The sequence below is a fragment of the Berghia stephanieae genome, chromosome 5 (assembly GCF_034508935.2).
Source record: "Berghia stephanieae isolate SIO BIC M18660-M18661 chromosome 5, UCSD_Bste_1.3, whole genome shotgun sequence".
Classification (NCBI taxonomy): Eukaryota; Metazoa; Mollusca; class Gastropoda; order Nudibranchia; family Aeolidiidae; genus Berghia; species Berghia stephanieae.
This window is the reverse complement of record NC_088364.1, coordinates 24122057-24135608: the sequence shown is the minus strand read 5'-3', so window position 1 is coordinate 24135608 and position 13552 is coordinate 24122057. Positions and strand designations below refer to the sequence as shown.

The following is a 13552-nucleotide window of genomic DNA, read 5'->3' as shown; positions in this document are numbered from 1 at the left end:
AAAAGTATTAAATAGCATTTTATTGGAGAGAATGATTACTGCATAAGACCCCAAATTAAGAGATCAGCAGGTAGACTTTCAGAAGAACAAGTCATCTGTGTGGACCAAATTGCAATCATAAGAATCAAGATAGAGCAATCTTTCGAATAGAATTCACCACACTACATAAATTTAATTTAATTTATAATGGGATTCAATAGAGGAACTATGAAAGCTCCAAAAAAGGCTTTGGCAAAATCACCATAATAATTAAAAACAAACATAAAGGTATAGCATTGGCATGCAGTATTCTTCACAGAGGGCAGTTATCTGACAGTTTTGAAGTCAAGACTGGAATAATACAAGGATGCCTTCTTTCACCAATGCTCTTTTTGATAGCGATAGACTGGATCATGAAATCCAGCAGCCAAAAATAAAAATGGAATTCAGTGGAGTCTCTTTACACAGCTAGATAACCTTGACTTTGCAAATGACCTTGCACATCTAACAAACAATTCTAAACAAATGTGAAACAAAAGTTAAAGACTACAAAATTTCTAATGCAGCACAGGATTAAATATCAACACCACAAAAACTAAATTAATGAAAATAAATGCAACTATTTCTGAGAAAATAATGACTGAAGGCAGTCCTTCACATGTCTTGTTAGCATAGTTGATAAAAAGGGACCAAGAGAGATGTTATAGCTAACATAGGTACAGCAAGAGCAGCCTTTTTTTATTTTTTTTTTTGTTTGTTTGTTGCTTTAGGTCTCTTCCAACACAATTGAGGTTATATGAGAGACCGCTGAAACAAAAAAACAAGCAATCTAACAAAAATAGTACAAATGTAAATCAAAATCATAACCTAAAGATATCATAAGCTAAATTATAAATAACCAAGAACAAACAGGCAGAAGATTTACAGAAAAAAAAATATCCCCTGTCAAAAATACAATCACAAACCAAAGAAGCAGGATAGGCTAGTAAAGAGAAGAAGAAACGACATCACTATCGGATCGTACACCCATGCGAACATCATAGGTATATGATTCAAGGGTGATGCTCCCATCCAACCACCGGCCAAGAGCAGCCTTAATTGTGTTGAAAATATTCTGGTCTACTAAGAAAAATGAAGGAAAAGAATAACTTAATATTTTTAGTACCAATGTAAGACTAGTATTACATCAGAAACATGGCGCTTGAATAAGAACATAAGCCAGAAAGTACAGACCTTCAACAACAACTGTATGAGAAGAATACCACAAAATTAGAAATGCAGATCTATGGGAAATTATAGCCCAAGAGGAAATAAAGGTGGAAATTAAGAGGAAGAGATGAAAATGGCAAGACCACACCCTGAGAAAGATTGCAACAAATATGAATAGGCAGGCTCTCATATGGAACCTGCATGAAAAGAGAAAAAGAAGGCGGCTGGAGGATGGCATTAATGGAGGATTTGGAAAGGGAGGGCTTCACATGGAAAGAAACTGAGATGGCCTATGCCCCAGTCAGAGTGAAAGGCCTAAGTAAGTTACAAACTTGTTTGAAAAAGAAGAAATCGAAAACAATAAGCTACAAGTATCTGATCTGAAAAAAAAAAAGAATAAATACATTCTTCAGAAAAAAAAATTAAGATAAGAAAAGATTGGAATTGGTAAATTAGAGGACAAAATAAAACTCTTTTTCTTCCGTTTATTCTTCTTCTCAAATTTCATACAAGATTTAGGCACTAGGTCACATATACATATCATGCAATGTAGATTCTTACCTCCATTGTTCATGATGATAAACTGACTAGACAGCTGCTGATTGCCTCCTCTTATTCCCCCACCACCTCCTCCTCCATTACTATTATCATCCATGTCATGGCCACTATCACCACCAAAACCGGCTCCTCCTCCTCCAAATCCTCCTCCTCCACCATCACCAAAGTCGTAGCCGTCTAAGGGAATTCTTTTTCTTTTTTTGCTTGCTATATTGTCTTTATCTGAAATCATATTTTAAAAATTCATATCTGATTATCGATGACAATAATTGCAAGGTTCAAATGTCAATAGCACAAACAACATTCAACTTTCTATCCCATATGTGGTCCGATCACTGTCTGTCCCGCGGAAAGAAAATCAGGTTGTATGCCTCTAGTGTCTACTCTATCTTCACACATGGTTGCGAGGCTAGGCGACTTACAGAGGGTGTAACTAAAACTAAGAATAACAGCTGATGCCTTTCCATCATTACGGGCGACGACTACAGTGAAACAGCAAAACGCCCCGAATTCTACCAGGTAGCTACATTAATGAAACGCAGGCTCCGCTTTGCGGGGCATATCTTACCCATGGACGCAGAGCGCCTCCTGCGTCGAACTTTTATTACCTTCTTGAAGGAACAGACGTGCTTGGTCCCGATATAAGGATTCCCTGTGACCGTGACATCTTTATGCTGATGTAGCATAGCACCTTATAGGTGCCGTACTAATGTACAATGCAACTCATACATACAAGGTTCAAAAAGAAAATGGTATATATAAACTTGGTGGTTTCCTCTGATTAAACATGCTTAAACTGACTAAAATCGCTAATAAATAAAATGTGAAACTCACTGTACACATTTTAACAACATTCTTCTTTACATGCATAACAAAATTTTGAAAACATTATATTAATCATACTGCTAACTACAGCAAGAGATGATAAATTTTTGGCCCAAAGGCAATGTTACTTCAACCTAGTGGTTATACAGTTTATAAATTAGACTCATGAATGTCTAACAACTTGCAAAACATAGTCTATCTAAACAAAGGAAAAATAGTAAATTAAAAATAATTTGAGCAATTGCTTTCCGAGTCGATCATCACCCTTGCTTATTGTAATATTTTATCTTTCTATGACAAGATGACTTCTAAAAACATAACATGAAAATAGAAGAGTGTTGAGAGAGAAAAATGGGGGGAGAGAGAGAGAGAAAGAGAGAGAGAGAGAGAGAGAGAGAGAGAGAGAGAGAGAGAGAGAGAGAGAGAGAGAGAGAGAGAGAGAGAGAGAGAGAGAGAGAAAGAGAGAGAGAGAGAAAGAGAGAGAGAGAGAGAGAGAGAGAGAGACAGATAGAGAGAGAGTTATTAATTGATTTTCTATTTTTTTTTTTCCAATCCCTACCCAACATCTATTCATCCAAAGGACACCACAGGCCTTGTGTCACTTTCGACATTTAGTGCAAACCTGTCTAGGCTGACGTTATAAAAATATGGTGTCACCAAAATTTATGCAACTGAGCACAGGTATTAAAGTTGGAAAAAAGTAGAATGTGTGTATTATGGAGGAAAGTTGGATCTTTCAAATGGTATCATACATGCCACGGTAATTAAATCTATAGAAATGACACTGCAATGTTAAACTTTGAGTAAATGCCAAAATTTAACAATATGATCAATTGAAGCGAATGGCTAAGTCAGGCTCTGCAAGTGTGTGAGTATCATTGGTAATGGGTTATAGCTGCAGCATTTATTACAGTGAATTACCTATCATCATTACAGGGAATCCTCCAGTTAAATGTGCCTGAGTTTGTGTGGATCTGACTTATGCACATGGGATTTAAAATATTTTCAAAACATAAGTCCACGACCATCATCATCACTTTCATCACACATCGTCATCATCATCATCATTATCATCATCATCGTCTTCGCCATTACCACCACCTTAATTACCTCCACAATTATCATCATTACTAACATCACCATCATCACCTATTACCACTACCATTATCATCATCAGTAACATGATCATTACACCACTACTTTCACCACTGTCATCATCGTCACCATCACCACTACCGTCATCTTCACTAACATCATCATATTATCAAGACCATTCAAGCAATCACCACTATTGTCATTATCTCATCAGCATAGCCATCTTCATTATCTTCACCATCACGACAGTAATATATTAGGATGAGGAAAGATAACTTATACTGGGTTATCTTGTTGTAAGTTATAATGAGTTATGCCCCTTGTAATTTATAAGTTGTGCCCTTGTCAATACGATTCAATAGTCTGATGTCACGCCGTTGGCAATGGCGGCCATCTTGGTTCTAAACAAAGAAAATCTTTACTTTTTATTCTTCATGCTGGCTAGAACTTTGCATATGCCTTGTGATCAGAATGTGTAAAAGTCAAAACATGCTCAAATTTATGGGTTTGTTTTCCTCTGGATACCCTTTATGCTCGCCGGATAAATATTTCATACGGGCGTCCACCATTGTTCCGATAGTTTAGAGCCAGTGTTACTAAGTTACCATGCGTCATTAGGAAGGAAGTGACGTTACGACTGTTGAAGAGTATTGAATGTGAATAAACCACTTCCGTTTGGTATCCTCCACAAATATGCTTCTCCTGGCTGAAGTCAATAACAAACTGAATCGTATAACATCCTCCGCTGTGTCTATCGTTCTAGGTGATCCATCTAAGTCTTTGGCTGTTTCCTACTCCAGGTGTCTGTATGTAAATTTTAAATATACACTAGTTTTGGCTGAGACTGTAGTTAGGGATCTGTTTTTAGATGCATTTATGATATCTGTGGCTATGAAAGACCCTTATTCAAGTGGCTTGTGATGTTTAATGACACAGTTCCTTTGTAACTATGGCCAATCATGCTATAGCCTGTAAGCCACGCAAATGATCATAAACACATTTTCACAAATTTTACTGGCTGGTAAGACATTCTGACATGATAGCTGATAAAAAGAAAAAGGAAGTGTCAATTGCCAAGGAGTGAGTCCTTGGTAGTTGACGGTTTATCAATTGCCAAGGAGTCAAATTGGAACTCTTCAGCCGCATGTGGTGATTTCAGTCAGGCCTCAATCAGCTGCATGTGGTGATTTCAGTCGAGCCTCGATTTGCGAATCTCGAACTCTGTCACTTTCTTTTCTTCCATTCGCCATTCACTTTCACTCATTCCTTGTCAATCGTTGTGGAATGGATCAAGTCAACACTTGTTGGCATTTGTTTTTAATTTTTCTGTCTTTTCACGAATTCCAAGATGAGTTAAAATAATATCAAACAAAAATTACTGTTGATTTCGGATTCAGTGGGGGGAAAAAAACAGAAAGACAAAGTGGTATTGTTTTGTTTGTTTTTAGGTGTTTAACGGCGCTTTCGACACTATTTAGGTCATTTAAGCGCCCGTTTCTGTCTTTCATCAATCTTTTATCGGCCCCGAGGGGCCACAGCTGATCAAAACGTGTACTGTTGTAATAAAATCTTTATAAAATCATAATAGTTACATGTTTGTTAAGTAAAAATATCTATTTACAATTTCTGCAGGAGTTCACATTCCTGCAGATACTTTAAAATTGAAAGCGGATCGACCGACTGGAACAGAGACTTCAAGTCTCTGTTATCATAGTGTTGTGACCTTATCTGTTCTAATTCTGTACATTCAATTAAAATGTGTTGAACTGTCAGGTCACAGTTACATGTTCTGCAGAGGGGTTTTTCATCCCTCTCCAGAAGGAAACGGTGAGTGAGGGCAGTATGTCCGATCCGGAGTCGAGTTATTTTTACCTCGTCTCTTCTTTTTAGCCCCGAGTTGGGTCTGGGGCCGAGGTCACTTTTAATTTGTTTTAATCAGAAAAGGTGGATCCTGCTTTGACCTGAAAGGATCTGTTGTTTAAAAATGCTCTGACAAACATTGGAAGGTTTCCTCGTAGACCAAGTTTGTGCAGATCTTTGAGGATTCCGAATTTCCAAGTTGTGTCAAAGGCCTTCTCAAGGTCAAATAAGATTGGTACCAAGTGCTCACCTTTGGCAAAGGCCTCACGAATGAAGCTCTCTAGTCGAACAAGGTGATCAACAGTTGATCTGTTCTTTCGAAAGCCACATTGGAGGTCGGAGAGGGAGTTGTTGTGTTCCAAGTAGAACATCAGACGCTTGTTGACCATTTTCTCCATCAGCTTGCATAGGCAGCTGGTGAGGGAGATTGGTCGGTAGTTTGAAGCGTCCGAATGGTCTTTCCCAGGTTTTGGGATTGGAATCACGGTGGCCAGATTCCAACTAGGTGGAAAAGTCTGTGTTGTCCATATCTTGTTATAGATATTCAAAAGGACAACCAGACTATCTTGTGGAAGATGTCGGAGTATTTCATAACTGATGTTGTCAGGACCCGGTGCTGTGACATTTGTGTCACGGAGGCAGGCACCCAACTCCTCAAGTGTAAATGGTTTGTTGTAGTCTTCAGTGTTTGTAGATGTAAAGTTTATTGGTGTGTTTTCTGCGTTTTGTTTATGGCGCAGAAATTGTGGTGTGTGGTGTGCAGACGAGGAGTTGTGCGCCAGCCTCTCGGCCAGAGTGTTGGCAATTTCTTGTTCTGTTTCAGCCACGGATCCATCGGGACGTGTCAAGTGATTTAGTGAATCACTATCGGATCCCTTCAGTTTCCGTAACATCTTCCACACCCTATTCAGGGGTGTCTGGCTATTTATTTTTGAGACAAAGTTTTGGAAGGATCTCCGTTTGTTTTCTCGGAAGATCTTCCTACACTTTGCTCGTAGTTTCCTAAATGTTGCGAAATTCTCAGGGATTGGGAATCTCATCGCTTTCCTGTATGCTTTTTTCTTCTCCCGTAGGGCCGCTCGACATTCCTCTGAAAACCAGGGATTGTGTTTTCTCGGTCTACCAGAGGTTGTTGGTATTGTCGAGCTGCAGATATTTGTTAAAATATTTTTGAATTTGTCATAGCTGTCCACCTCTGTCGTAAGGAGTCTGTGACACTCCTGTGAGAAAGTTTCCCAATCTGCTCGCCGTACACTCCAACGTTTGGGCTGTGGGGCCCTTGAAGTCGGGGTGATGTCGAGGCAGACTGGAAAATGGTCAGAACCGTGATCGTCATCGATCACAGTCCAGGAGAGATCTGGAGCTAATGTAGGATCACAGAAAGTGAGATCGATGGCAGACGTGGTAAGATTGTGAATATTTACCCGTGTTGCCTCGAGACCGTTTGCCAAGTATACATCCATTTTCATTATGAAAGCCTCCACTGCCTTTCCCCTCTGGTTTGTGTCTGTGTTTCCCCAGAGAGGACTGTGAGCATTGAAATCTCCCATTATCACATAGGGAGGGGGAGTTGGTTTAGAGCTCCCTCTAGCTCGGCAGACTGGAGGCGATGATCTGGTGGGATGTACACAGAGCAGATGGTGATTGGTCTGTGCAATGTCACTCTCACTGCTATTGCCTGTAGATTTGTTTTCATTGGTATCAAGCGGTGGGGGGTGCTCTTCTTCGTGAGAATCGAAACTCCCCACACGCTATCTGGCCATCAGAGTGAATCAGATGATTGGCCGTATATCCTTTTACTGTGTAGTCGTCTGCTGGTAATTTTGTTTCCTGCAGACAGACTACATCAGGATTCCTCTGGAGGAGGAGGTCCAATTCTGTTCTATTTGATCTGATCCCTCTGATGTTCCAGGAAATTAATCTTGTCTGACTAGGTATCCTAATTTTTTGTGGGGAGGTTAGGCAGTATGCCTGCCTTCAACCCTTTTACTTTTATTCTCCTAGGAGGAGAGACTTCCATAGGAGAAGGAGGCCCTGTGGAGGGCCTCTCGGTTTTTTTAGGGCTGAGTTTTTTTGAACCCTTGGGATTTTTAGGTCCCTCTGGGTTCTTAGATTTTTTGGGGCTTTGAGGCCCCTCAGGGGGATTTGTGGATCCCCCGACTGGTGTTGGTGGCTCCATATTCTGGGAAGGGGTGGAGTTTTGTTTTTGGGGGGATAGAGAGGGCTCACGGGAATGGAGATGGGGGGTGGGTCCAACATCCACGCCCATGAGGGGGAGAATTTTTTTGTTTGGGGAAGGAGGGGGGGTGGAGGTCGCCTTGGAGGTGGATGTGGAGGGGGCTGCAGGTTCCACATCTTGAACCTCCAATGTGTCAAAAAGATTTTTTGACACATTTGCGACCTTGTTTTTAGGTCTTGATGGCTTTTTCTTTTGAGGACTGTCTTTTCTAGTCTGTGCGATTTTGCCATGGCTGTTTTGGTTATTACCAGCAGCCCTGGCAACTTCTGCATAACTCTTGGCAGAAGCAGCGACCTGCCGAGGGGGGCAGATCATTGCTTTTGCCTGAGCAAACGTACCGCCGTAAGTGGCTCTGTATGTCAAGATTGCCTTTTCTTCTTGCCACTTAGGACAATCTTTCGAATGTGCTGCATGCTTGCCTTGGCAGTTCAGACAACAAGGGTCCACTTTGCAGTTTTCCTCATTGTGGTCTTCTTTGCCGCAGCGGGGGCATGTAGCTTTACGGCGGCAGTTTGTTTTCGTATGGCCGTACCGGTGGCAGTTAAAACATCTCATGGGGTTCGGGACGTAAGGCCGAACCTCCAAGTCGAGGTATTCAATTCTTATTCTCGACGGGGGTCTCGGGCTGTCAAAAGTCAGGATCCAGGTGTTGGTCTGGATTGTGCTGTCGCCGCGGCGGATGCTAACCCGCCGAGCTTCGACAACACCCTCCAGTTCCTCAACCATCTCCTGCTCCGAACAGCCTACCAGATCTCTGTTTCTTATGACACCTTTTGACCTATTGAGGCTCCTGTGAGCCTCAACGGTGACTGGGATGTCAGAGAATCTGGTACATTTCAAGAGGTTCTCACTCTCTTGTCGACCCTGCACTTGTATCATTAAAGTGCCAGAGTTGTTCCTGTTCACTGCCTTTGGTGTACCGGCGCCATTTGCTTTGAGTGCCTTGCTGATGGTGAAGATACTCAAAGTGTTCAGTTTTATGTTTTCCTCATTCGGTTGAATTACCAGGAACGGCGAGAATTTTGGGGTTGCCATTCCTGGTAAGTCATCAAGAGTCATCGGGGCAGTTATCTTTCTTTTTTTACCTGTCTGGGGTGGGGCTTTAAGGGAGAGTTTTTATTGTTTTTGGCCATGATATTTATAAGTTTTTATTCAACCCGGCTATATTGTGCCCACTAGCACGGCTCAGTCCCACACTTGGGGGGTAAGGCACTCACCGAAGCTATACTCCTCAAGTCTGGCCTCCTCTTGTCCTTTCATGGTCCTTGGGAAAAAAAAAAAAAAAGGACTCGAGGGGTGGAGTTGGGGACGTCCCGTCTCCAGGCCTTTCTCTCGGATTGACCCTAATCTTTGCGTTGCACAAAGACTGACTGCTGATTCAGAGATGACAAACCATGATTAAAAAGAAATTTCATGGGGGACAGGAACTAGATATGGTTTTAAATCTAGTCCTTCCAATCTCTTTGCCTAAATGGAGGGGAGTGCCAAAAAATAGATTTGGCATCTCTGCGTTGGGTAGCTCGGGCCATCTACAAGGTAGGCTACCCACCCGTCTTTAGAGAAGCGTCAAGCCAAAGAGGAGTGTTGGGGTAGAAACACCTCGCAAGGTGAACCCCCCTCAGCCTCCAGGATCAATAGCTCCTCCTTATCGGGGTCCTCTCGGAACTGCGCACCCTCAGCAGAAAGGTGCCTGCTGTGCAGGATTTGGAAAGGAATATCTCCTCGTTGAACCTATTTCAACGGTACAGGGTATAGAGATACTGGGGGATAGAAGACAGTTAAGAAGGCTTGTTTTCCTCCGTTCTTTCTCTCTCTCTGTCCTGGCAACTCAATTTTGATAAGGAAGGGAAATTTGGAATCATTGGGGAAATGGGGTATGGAATGGAAATCATAGCTCAAATATGGTAAAAGGGGGTGGGATTTGTGCTATGCCATCGCCTTCCCTTGCTCTCTTTAAACTGAAACCGTCATTCCTCAAACATCTTTTATATACTACGTTCTTGGGATTTGGGGGAGAAAAAGTTTGGGGATGATTGCCAGGACAAGAAAAATAGCAAAATGGGTGAATGAAGCCATTCTCATAAAAAGGGCTGGGGTGTGGGGGTCTGTGGAGCCACTGTGTCTCTCCATTTTTCTCTCACCAGTCGGGTGGTTTTTCGTTGGTTACCACCAAACCAGAATGGCTCTTTTAGTCGCCTTCTACGACACGCATGAGCTTACGGTGGCTCAATTCTTTTCCCTCTCAGTTGAGGGACCCCGGAGACCACACGGGGCGACAAAGTGGTAAATCCCTGCCAAGATGTCCTAGATTAAAACAGAAAAGTAAGATTTCCTTTATTTTAAAGGAAATATACTGCACATCGTCTTAATACGGAATAATTAACGTAAAACATTTGTGCAACAAGATAAATCCGTGGCAGTTAATAGTAAATAGTTGATGATGTACCAACTGGCAAGGTCCGTAACAAAAAGAGAGAGAGAGAGAGAGAGAGAGAGAGAGAGAGAGAGAGAGAGAGAGAGAGAGAGGAAATGACAGAGAAATACATACACAGAGGAAAAAATGGCAGAGAGGGAAAAGAGAAAATGACAGAGAGAGAGTGTGTGTGATAGAGAAAAAAAGAGAAAATGACACAGAGAGAGAAAGAAGAGTAAAGAGAGTATCAATTAATATTAATACATAACATCACTCTGTGGCAATACATCACTTCATGACACTAAAGGTACTCTGTGTCAGTTAAAAGTACACATGCGTAGTTGATGAACTGATACAGTAGTTGATGAACTGACACGGTCCTTGGCAATTGACGATTTGAATTCAACTGTTTGAGGAACAGCCTTCATCTGATTTGCCTATGAACAAGCTTGCTATAAATTGAATCTTGGTCTATCTAGGTAAAATGTGGAGAGAGACGAATTTCAAGCCTACTGAGGCTGTTAAGATGTCATTAACTCTTTTACTTTATAAACTGGAACAAATTGAAGTGCAGAACAAAGACGGCTCTCACGAAAAAGAGCAAACAACAAAACAACAATACCTCTCAGTTAGTTCAAAGACTGACTGTGTGCCCAGTGAGCAATGCAACATTTTGTCAGGTGTTCCACGGGAAACTAAACTATGGCCACTGTGTTTCTTGATATTCATAAATGACATGGAAAGATATCTCTCTCCTAACAAAATATTAAACTTATTTGTAGGTGACAGTCAACCCTTCTGTATAATAATAAAAAACAAAAACTACACAGAAAAGATCCAAAATTATCTCAATTCATTGAAATAATGGACCAAAGCACGGCAAATGAATTTCCACCCTGTCAAAAGTTTTTGTCATGACAATTACAAATATAAAATGCCCAATTACAGATGACTTCACAATGGTCAACCAGCAATTAGAATACATAAAGAGCATTTTCCATATCTAGGGCGATGTAAGGATGATTATGTGTAAAATACATAGCTGCAAAAACAAACAAAATGTTAGGCTTTCTCGTTTGCCTTTCACGATTGCCCCTAGAATGTAAAAGAATAAATGCAAGACTAAACCTGGAGTATTCCTGTTCAATGCAGGACCCAAACTAGCAAAACATCAGAAAACTGGAACAAATCCAATGAAGAGAGGCACGAATTGTGGTCTATGTCTCATTAACCAAGATGTGCGATAGAGGCATTGAAATCATTGAATTGGCAAACACTGCAAATTATAATAATAATAATAATAATAATAATAATGCTGAAAATTTATATAGAGCTAATGACAGATACGACTCCATAAAAATCATTCTTCAAAATACTCTTTCAACAATATACTCTTTTCGACACAGCTTCCTTTTAAAAATGACTTAAGGATGGAGCTATCTCCCCTGAGAATTTAGCAATTCCAAATTGCAACACCACATAAAATAATTCAAAGATATATATATGGTAGGTATCTCACTAAAAGGCTTTAAGTCTTTTTTATGGGAATGTTTCTATCTAATGAAAGCCTATAACTGTCAATTACAAGTTGTATTGACAATAAATGTATGACATCAAAACTTACCTCGGTTTTGAGGGAAGTATGTGAAGGCAATAGGTTCACTGACTTCATTGTCTGACCTTCTCTGAAGCATAATAAGGACATTCACAGCCTTTTCTATGTTTGTATTCCAGTAGGCTGGAGTCTTGAAAACTATAGCATACTATGAAATTTGAGAGAATAAATTGTATACCGTATATAAATTGAGAGACATATATATTGCATACTTTATAAAATTGAGAGACATATAAATTGTATAATGTATAAAATTGAGAGACATATAAATTGTATAGTGTTCAGAATTTTATTGAATATTAAATTTTTACACAGTTTACAGTATTTCAATTATATATTCAGTTATTATTCATTATTTATTACACCGGAAGATTTACGTCTCTAAGGACAATAGATTATTTAAGATGGCGACTGATAAAAGTTACAGCCCATCTCAATCAGCTCAGTTCATGTGGTCTTGAGAATCTTGCTCCAGAATGTCATCTCAGTCTATCACAATATAATGGAATTATTATGTATTGTCTCTTAAACGTAAATCTTAATATTAAGTAATGCTTAAAATACAATTTTAAATAATCTGTCACAACGCATTTTTAATACTCTGACCCAGAGTCACGATCTGACCATATTCAGTCTCAGTGCTGCTGTACGTATTCAATTGTTTTAGGTTACTGTGAATTATTTTTTTGCCAAGGATTAATGAAATATAACAAAATTATGCTATCTGGGTAAAGAGTTACTTATTCATCATGTTGTGCATGAAAGAAATTTAAAATATTTTTATTTTGTCGGATCTCCGTGAGCAATTCACAGGTCTTTTTTTTGTTTGTTTTTGTTTTTAGGTGTTTAACGGCGCTTTCGACACTATTTAGGTCATTTAAGCGCCCGTTTCTGTCTTTCATCAATCTTTTATCGGCCCCGAGGGGCCACAGCTGATCAAAACGTGTACTGTTGTTATAAAATCTTTATAAAATCATAATAGTTACATGTTTGTTAAGTAAAAATATCTATTTACAATTTCTGCAGGAGTTCACATTCCTGCAGATACTTTAAAATTGTAAGCGGATCGACCGACTGGAACAGAGACTTCAAGTCTCTGTTATCATAATGTTGTGACCTTATCTGTTCTAATTCTGTACATTCAATTAAAATGTGTTGAACTGTCAGGTCACAGTTACATCTTCTGTAGAGGGGTTTTTCATCCCTCTCCAGAAGGAAACGGTGAGTGAGGGCAGTATGTCCGATCCGGAGTCGTTATTTTTACCTCGTCTCTTCTTTTTAGCCCCGAGTTGGGTCTGGGGCCGAGGTCACTTTTAATTTGTTTTAATTTGTTATGTACATCTCGACTCCAGGATCGTTCCCATTCCTTTCGGACATGTTTTTTTATATTGATCTTTAAATCCGCGTGTGGGATTTTACTGCCCTCTTGTAATTCTTGGCTCACCGCCTCTTTTGCCAGTCGATCCGCTTCTTCGTTCCCCTGGATACCCACATGACTAGGTACCCAGAGAAAACAAACTTTCTTTTTCTTAATAAATAATTTATTTGCACCTTCCAAGATACTTATGAGTCTTGGATCGGTGCAATAAAAATTTGAGATCCCCTTAAGTACGGACAGCGAGTCAGACAAGATCAAGAATTTATTTTTATTCGATCTCTCAGCCAAACGGAGAGCATTTAGGATTGCTCTCGATTCCGCTGTAAAGATCGAAACATTTCTATCCAGGCGAAGTGATCCTGTGCCTTCCGATGAGTGATA

General features: G+C 40.1%; 1 protein-coding gene across 2 annotated transcripts in view; it reads right to left on the bottom strand.

The window, feature by feature from the left end:
- LOC144972629 (nuclear factor NF-kappa-B p105 subunit-like) overlaps nt 1-13552 on the bottom strand; it is a 105805-nt gene that overhangs the window by 28563 nt on the left and 63690 nt on the right. For both annotated transcript variants that reach the window (XM_078914084.1, XM_078914085.1), the window contains exons 9-10: nt 11803-11941; nt 1750-1968 (exon numbers count right to left, since the gene is read on the bottom strand). In XM_078914084.1, coding sequence (XP_078770210.1) covers nt 1750-1968; nt 11803-11941 — 358 coding nt within the window. The remainder of the gene's footprint in view (nt 1-1749; nt 1969-11802; nt 11942-13552) is intronic.